General features: G+C 56.9%; 2 protein-coding genes across 2 annotated transcripts in view; one reads left to right on the top strand and one right to left on the bottom strand.

The window, feature by feature from the left end:
- Positions 1-285: 285 nt before the first annotated feature.
- On the bottom strand, positions 286-4,321 carry VOLCADRAFT_93615 (uncharacterized protein; the record flags this gene model as incomplete). The annotated part of the gene is made up of 6 exons (XM_002952780.1): positions 286-300; positions 850-972; positions 1,434-1,687; positions 1,760-3,491; positions 3,874-3,914; positions 4,312-4,321. The coding sequence occupies 6 exons, from the start codon at positions 4,319-4,321 to the stop codon at positions 286-288; spliced, it is 2,175 nt and encodes a 724-aa protein (XP_002952826.1).
- A 1,996-nt stretch (positions 4,322-6,317) lies between these two features.
- Positions 6,318-8,238, top strand: part of VOLCADRAFT_93614 (uncharacterized protein) — a gene marked incomplete at both ends in the record, with an annotated part of 5,772 nt that continues 3,851 nt past the window's right edge. Inside the window, 4 exons of the mRNA XM_002952858.1 lie at positions 6,318-6,353; positions 6,624-6,725; positions 6,884-7,105; positions 7,137-7,175. Of these exons, the coding sequence (XP_002952904.1) occupies positions 6,318-6,353; positions 6,624-6,725; positions 6,884-7,105; positions 7,137-7,175 (399 nt within the window). The remainder of the gene's footprint in view (positions 6,354-6,623; positions 6,726-6,883; positions 7,106-7,136; positions 7,176-8,238) is intronic.

Below are 8,238 nucleotides of genomic sequence, written 5' to 3'. Positions count from 1 at the left end.
GTCCCTCCGCACGCTTTGCTTGATCTGGGGGGTTATTTTATTTTATTTGTGTTTTGTTCGATTTGTGTATTTGATATGATTGTGCGTTTGGCGAAGGGCGCCAAGCGGGCGGCAGGGGCGGGGGGGGGCGCCAGGGAGGGGGAGATTACTTTTGGGCCCCTCAGAAGCACCGAACGTCCCGGCGGCCGGGAGAGCGGGAAGGGGGGGGAGGGCGGGGGGGGGCGGCGCAAGGAGCCGGGGACAGTTGGCAGGTCAGGTCAGGGGGCCCCTCTCCCCCGTGGGGTTTTACGACCTCTCTCTCTGTGTGTGTGAGTGTGAGTATGAGTGTGTGTGTGTGTGTGTGTGAGAGAGAGAGAGAGAGTGCGAGTGTGTGTGTGTATATGCCCTCCTCCCTCCCTCCTTCGGCAGCTCTTCCTTGACTTTTAAATACCCTCCCCCTTCCCTCCCTCTCACCCATGCCTCCCTCCCTCATTTACTCCCCCCTCCATGTATGTATGTATGTATGTATGTATGTATGTATGTATGTATGTATGTATGTATGTATGTATGTATGTATGTATGTATGTATGTATGTATGTATGTATGTATGTATGTATGTATGTATGTATGTATATGTATGTATATGTATGTATATATGTATGTCTGTATATATATGTCTGTATGTATGACGTTAATTACACTGTGGGCTGAAAAGCCGGGGGCCCAGGGCCGAAACACAGCGCGGGGGGCGGGTGCATACGGCTGGTTAGTCTCATGCACTCCGCCCCCGGGCCAGGCCGGGTATGTATGTATGTACATCCCTAAGGCCCGGGTCGCGTTATTGTTGTTGTTGCTGTTGTGTTCGTTCACCTGTTGGGCGTTCTTGGGGAAGGTGTCGCGAAGGAGATGAAGGATCTGTTGGAAGCGGGCCTTATGCTCCGGAACCAGGTCGCAATTGCTGTACGGCGGCAGCATTTCAAACTCCAGGCGGCCCTGCGAGATTCAGCAGCAGGCGGGCGGTGATTCAAAAATGTGATCGATATGCTTTCAACATATTAACACCACCCACACGAGCTTAGTGAAGTGGGTTCTGTTTGTCTGTATGTGTACGTGTACGCGTGTGTGTCTGTGTCTCCGTGTGCATGTGTTTTGCTGCTGTGAGCTTTATGCACGCATATTTAAACTTCGTTGAAAGGCCACTCACTCACCCTCCCGCGCAATGACCTTTCAGTACGACAAGATGCAAGTACTAACCAGTTTCCAACGGTGCCGTACATCCCTCTTCAGTCCTCAAATGCATTCAGTAGCTATATGACGCGAAGTAAGAAACATTTAAAGTATTCTGCGCAAAAGAGTTTTATATAATAGCATAACAAGTAATTATTTTATAATTAAATACTTAGGGGCAGAAATAAAAATGTAAAACCCCTTTTTCCTTTTCACATTTTATCTACCTTTCGAGACTCCGGAACCACCACCGCCGCCGGCCGTACCAGCTCCCGCATCACTACCTCCATCTTATTGACTCGCCGCTGACGTGACGGCCGTACGGCACCAACGACGCCCGTCACTCCCACGCCGCCGTCAGCCGCGAGCTCCTGCTTGATTTCCTGCTTAACGCCTACTATCGTAACGGCGGCAGCGCTACGGCGACGTCCACGACCCACGGGTCGGCTGCCACGCCCACCGCCACCGCCGCTGCTTGCGGCTGTGTGTGAAGGTGAGACGCCGTCAGCTGCCATCAAGTCCGGACCCTGGGCATCGCCGTCACCTACCTCACCGCATGCGGTGCCCGCGTCGACGGCGCCGCCAGCGCCGTCAGCAGCATTGAGCTGTACGGCACTGCGCGCGCCCCGGCCCCGGCCGCGACCGCGGCCCCGCCCGCGCCAACGGCCGCCGCGGCCTCTGCGGATACCGCGGCTCCCTCTGACGTCATCGCCATCGACAGCTTCGGTCCCGACGGCGCCGTCACCGCCGCTGACGGCGCCCGTCTGGTCTCCAGCGCCGCATTCATCGCCGCCATTCGTACTCTTCCCATCGGGGCTAACGGCGTCATCAGCGCTGGCGCCCTCCGGGCTAACGGCCGTGCCGCCGCCGCCGCCGGCATTGCCAAAATCGGGGCTTGCCGTGGCAAGGAGTCCCCTTCCGCGGCCTCGCCCTCCGCCACCCCCTCTTCCTCGCAGCCTGACACGCCCCTTACCCAGCTTCATCCCGCGACCCCTCCCGCGAGGCCCTGGGACGGTGGCGGCACCGCCATCGCCGTCGCCACTGTCGTACGTCTCCGCCTGCTCAGCGACAGCGGCCACATCCGCATCCGCCGCTACTGTGGACGGACCGTACGGCATCAAGTCCGTCGGTGCAATTCCGCCACCGGATGCATCGCCGCTGCTGCGGCGCGGAGTGTCACGTTCTGTTGCTGACGTCGCCGCCGGCGACGGTGCCGCCAGTGCCGCCAGCGGCGCCGCCTTCTCGAATTCCATCATCGGCGCTGACGGCGGCGGCAGCGGCTCCCCAACCAGACCAGCCACCGTGGCGTTCCGGACGACCTGTACGACCCGTACAGGACCGCCAGGTGTCGGAGGCGATAGCCAGAGCAGGTCATCTAACGCCAGCCCCAGCGCGCGGCGCGCTTCCGCCGGGAGCATCAATGAGACCTGGGCGTTCTGGCAGCTTAGCACCAGATCGTACGGCACAGGCAGACCGCCGCGCGCTAATTCGAACTCTACCCGGACAAGCTGCCCGGCGCCTGTACGACGGGCTTCATGTACGGCGTCCGGAAACGCCTGCTGTAGGGCAGCCATGCCATTGATCGCCCGATGCGAGACGCAGAGGTAAAAATTGGCCAATGGTGGCTTTGCCGTCGCCGTCGCCGCCGCCGCCGCCGCTGACAAGGGCGCCCCGGCTCCGGGTCCTGACAGGCCGCTACCTGGTAGAACTTCCTCCTTACCATGGAAAAGGTAAGGGGGCAAATTTGCAGATCCTGGATGGTCACCAGCTGCTAGCGGGGGTACGGCAACGGCAAAACCCTCGACGGCGCCGCTACCTGCCGCCGCCACCCATGGATCCACTCCGCCAGCTTGCGAGCCGTGGATCTCCAAGCCTGACGCCGCGGCGGCGGCGGCGGCGGCGGCGCCGCGGTTGGGACTGCCGGGCTCTGCGCCAAGGCCCGGCAGTAGCATGCCTCCGCTGGGGGCGGCGGCGGTGGGAAGCACTGTGCTGCTGTGGACGGCAGCCGACGCTGCCGTACCCCTCATCCCTGGCGCCGTGTTGGCGCCGCCCCTAGGCATGGGCCGTGGGACCCGGGTCCCCTCGCCCATCCGAGTCCTACTGCCACGGCGCGTCATGGGCCCTAGCACTGCCGTATCAAGACCACCGCTGTTGGTGCCACTGCCCGCGCCATTGAATTGGTGGTTATGGTGGTGTCCGCCCCGTCCGTGCAATCCGCTGTTGGTGGTTTCGCCGCCTGAAGCGGCAGCGTCAGGCTCCAGGGTGATGCCTGCTGGGTTCAATTCCTAGAAGTTTTCGCGGAATACTGAGCTGGTGCTGCTGGTGCTGCTGGTGTAGTGATGGCGGAGATAGAGATTGTAATGTGGGTGACGATGATCGCGAGGATAAGATGGCAGCACTCGAGCTACGTGGCCACGTGGACGCTCTCGGTATCTGCGATGGACGGAGCCAGGACAGCAAAGTGTAAGCGCGGCAAGAGGTGAATATGGTTCAAGTATTATCATGCAACGAGTCTTCTATGGTTGGACAGTGAAGCAAGCGCCAACGCAAAACGCCCCAGTAATTGGCCTAACCGCTCCACACAACCAACCGTGAGGGCTGAGGGGGCTATTACAGTAACCGAGGAATTGCAGTCGGTAGGTGTTTCTCGGTTAATTTGTCACGCACCTGCTCGTTCGGTGCAACCCTACGTTGTAAGTGCCACGCTCCTGTCAAGGGATTGAAGGCGGTTGCGGAGCTAGCAGCACTGTGCAAACTTGCAAACCTAGGCATCCATAATGCTAGGACAGCAATAACATGTCAGGCGTACCCGCTCTCCTTCAAGTTGGCCTCAGGTCATCAACGGAGGCATACGATTGTCCACAGTGAGAAGGGACGACATACTTTGATAACTAACTATCAGTATTAAAAGAAAGGTTATGTCACTGAGCCAAGTTGTAAAACACTAGTGCGTCAAGCCAATCGTCAACGGAGCTTTCGGCAGGAAGGGTCTAGTATGGGTGTGCAACTAAATATGTTCGCGAAATTCAGCCAATTCAAGCAAGCCAGTTCTAGAGGAATTACAAGCATTCTCCCTTCGGCGGAATAACAGATTTGACACCGTACCTGCAGTCATGAAGCCCAAGTCCTCATTCCAGCATCATTTCACATACATCGTTTTGATATCAGAGCAACTTCCTTTATGAAGACGCAATCGGTGCAGTCAAGAAGAGAAGGAGCAAAGTGTTACTGTTGCCTGCTACTTTATCCATTAGCTTCAAGGATCTTTGTATTGCCTGCATCAAGCGGATTCTGCGGCAATAACCCATGCCTCTTCGAGACCTTCCTTACGGTACGGCAGCTTTAGGTGGCGCGTCCCATGGGTCAAGAACGATGTGCACTTGCAGCACATCGTCCTCGGGTGTATGTCTTAGGATACGGTATCATCATTGTCGCATCAAACCTAACAACACCATTACCGCAACCTGCTGAGGCGTAGGAAGCTAGGCAACGAACTGGGATGCCTTGATCGAGCTAAGCCAATAGATAGCTGCGATGAAGTTCGAGGATTTCTACGCAGGAGAAATACATTATCTATCTAAACGCTTCTACCTGTAAATTCTGCTTAACAAGGCTAATCAAAGGGCTTTATCTTTCAAATTATTTGCTGCATTGCAAGCTCGCATGTGAAACGGAAGCTTGGTTTAATATGTCTTAACCAGTAGTAAAAATGGGCTGCATCGTCGATCAGCGGCAGGAAATGCATGCACAGATTCCGGTGCAGTACAGCCGTACATGACTAATGGCTGCCGCGAAAGTCCCTTTACATATGGCAAGCAGTTACATATATGATCACCACATCATCATCGCCATCGTCATCATCAGCATCATCATGTCGCCCGGTGATCATACCCCCGCCGGTGCCTAGCATCACTACTCGCCGGTAAGGCAACCGGGGAGTGTGCTTCCACAGCCCCCATCGCCCCGAGGATCTTTGACAAGCCCTTCTGGTTCCATCGACACATACGCTTCATCACATACTGCTTCCTTCCATCACAATTAAAATCCCCCAAGCGGCAGTAGCATTTACTCCATGGCCAGCTGCTGCCCCCAATTCCTAAGAGCACGAGAGCACATGTGTTACAAGGGGGTTACAAGTTCCGTACAACTGCGCGAAAGACGCCCGTGAAAGCCATCCGGGGGCCCATTTCCTAGCAGTAGCAATAGCAGCAGCAGCAGCAGCAGCAGCAGCAGCACATGGCAAATGGCTCAGCTTCTTGGGATGGCCGTGCCAACCACACATAAGAGTGCCTAAAAAGCGCAAATATATAGTTCCGCATTGGAGCAAGAGGTTAGACCCCACTGAAGCTCTGGCAGATTCTGGAAGATCCTGGAAGATTCTGGAAGATTCTGGAAGATTTTGGAAGATTCTGGAAGCTCCGCACTGCCGAAACGAGCAACGGTTAGGCACCAGTGTTCCGTACGAGTGCGGTGCCGTTCGTGAAATCTAGCGTGTGTGGTGGGGCCATGGACATGAGGTATACGGCCAGCTGCCTGACGTCACACAAAGAGCACAAATTTGCTTCCGGTTGGTTTTCTTCTTATTCTTTGTCTGGAGTTCCACAGAACGGCTGTGCGCTTCTCTAACTGTATACCGCAAAGTTATGTACACAGCCGTTGTACGCAATCCGATCCGCTTTAGCCTTGCTAATATAAAAATATATATAAAATTTATAAAAAAATTATCACTTAGATTGCAAATGATGATAGAGATATGGGATCCCTCATGCATGTTTCATTGTTTTGGTATTCTGCAGGGGGAATTGCTGCAGAATGCGTGCAGAAGCTGTGGGTCCGCTATGGAAGAGGTATCCTTGGCAACCGCCAGACACGTGGACGCACCAACTGTCGCGCCAACTACCACCAAACGCCAACACGTCACTGCAGCACATCATATTGGCGAATTTGACGTCGAACAGACCAAGCATCGCGAAAATGCCAAATCTGTACCAGAACAAAGATTAACGTCGAAATCGCGACTTGCCATGACCACTGCTATTCAGTAGGTAACTTCATACTAAAAATGTTCTTCGTGCAACAGAAAAATAAAAGCAAATCAATGCTGAAAAATTATGCCTAAGCGAGGCGAGGAGCCCGGACCAACAACAGTAATTCCCCTTGCGATTGCGAAAAACAATAAAACTAATAATAAAACCGAAGAAGTCGCGTGTCATTATCCATCCGCTCCTCCGACTCTTCCTTCACTCTGAGACCGGGACTCTGTTCCTCCTTCCTCCCTCCAACCTCTTACTCAACCAAAAACAGCGGCGAGGGCAAAACATGTCTCCGGCAACATGTCCCGCATGCTCTCCCTCTGTTTAGGGTTTGCCATCAAGTGTTGCACATCATCCCCTTCGTCCGCTCCCCTGCTCCCCTAGCGGCAGCAGTTCATTAAAAAACATCCATCCGGGGCAACATCACATCCCGGGCCCACATCCACATCTGCTCCCGGATCGCATTCCAAGAAAACAGCAGAACAGGTCTGTTGTCATCGATGTCGTTTGCGTATCCCTGGGAATTCTCTCAGCTAGGTCTGGAAGCCGTCTTCGAGGATGCGGGGCCATCAACAACGGATGGATTCGGATATGCACCTTCGTCACCGGTACGGCATTCGGAGCCGCTGCCGCTGCTGCTGCAGCCGCCGCCGCCGCAACACCTGACCGCCGCAACACCCTGGGCCGCTGCCACGCCACCGTCTCTCAATCCGTCTATCGCCGCGCCAATCCTTCAGTCCGGGACAGACAACGATGCTGACGGCATCGGCTTCAGCTTCGGCACCGACATCAGGATCAGCGACGTCGACGTCGACGTCGATGGCGACGTCGACGGCTGTAGCAGCAGGCGAGCCCGCGTTCAGCAAGTCCGCATCAGCCCTTCCCCCGCGATAACAGATCAGTGGCTGTGTACGGGCACTCAAGCTGCCTTGCTCAGTGAGCCGTACATGATGTTGATTGGCTGCACGTCGCGCCCGCCTCCGAAACCACCGCCGCCGCTGTGCACCGCGCATGACCGACAGACCCCTTCTGCGTCAGGACGTCAGGACGATCCAGACCAGGAGCAGCACGCTCTAGCGGTCCATCGACACCGTAGCTGTGATCGTCGACAGCAGCAGCAGAAACAGCTGCCGTACCAGCTGCGGAACCGGCGGACGCGTCAGCAGTGTCAGGACGGAAAGGCGATGGAGGAGGGGGGCCAGGCGGCGGCAGTAGCTGGTGGCGCTGGTCGGCAGCAGCAGCAACGGCAGCAGCAGCAACGGCAGCAGCAGCAGCAGCAGCAGCAGACGGGCCGCCGCCGTCACCCCGCGGGACGCGGTGGGTCCTCTAGATTTGCCACCCGGGCATCCAGACTCCGAAGGCGGCGGCGACGGTATGCCAGATCCAGCAGTAGCAGCAGTAGCAGCAGTAGCACCAGTAGCAGTAGCAATAGCAGTAGCAGTAGCAGTAGCAGCAGTGAAGCTGCAGCCACTGGCTCCGGAGCTAGATCCGGAGCCCAACGGGGCGCCGCCATCGCTGCCAGTGCCAATGCAGCCGTTACATCGCCAACAGAGAGGGGTATCCAGCGGGGGGGGGTAGGAGGGCGGCTCCAAATCCGGTTTCCCATTCCGGGACAGCCCGGCAGGGTGGCGGCGGCGGCGGCAGCGGCGGCGGCGGCGGCGGCGGCAGCGGCAGCGGCGGTACCGGCGGCAGCGGCGGCAGCGGCGGCGGCAGGTTCACCATCATCATCACCGTCGGGTGCAGCGGCGACGGCTGCGGCGGCCCGTCGCCTTCCGTTATCTCCACGCGGGCGGTTACCGTACCCGTCCAAGGTACGAATCGTATCCTGCCGTATCGTACGGTAACGCGTCATGACATGTTGTAAAAACTGGTCATCTGTGCCATCAGGCCGAATGTACATCGCACCAGCGTTACAATCGCACTGGTAAACCCAAACCAACCCCTACGGCGCGTTACGCATTGCCAGGATGACCGCCTGGACTGGTTCTCGCTTTGACGA

The sequence above is a fragment of the Volvox carteri genome, assembly GCF_000143455.1.
Source record: "Volvox carteri f. nagariensis unplaced genomic scaffold VOLCAscaffold_32, whole genome shotgun sequence".
NCBI classification, from domain to species: domain Eukaryota; kingdom Viridiplantae; phylum Chlorophyta; class Chlorophyceae; order Chlamydomonadales; family Volvocaceae; genus Volvox; species Volvox carteri.
Note: the sequence above shows the minus strand (reverse complement) of the source record. Positions and strands in the feature narration are given on the sequence as shown.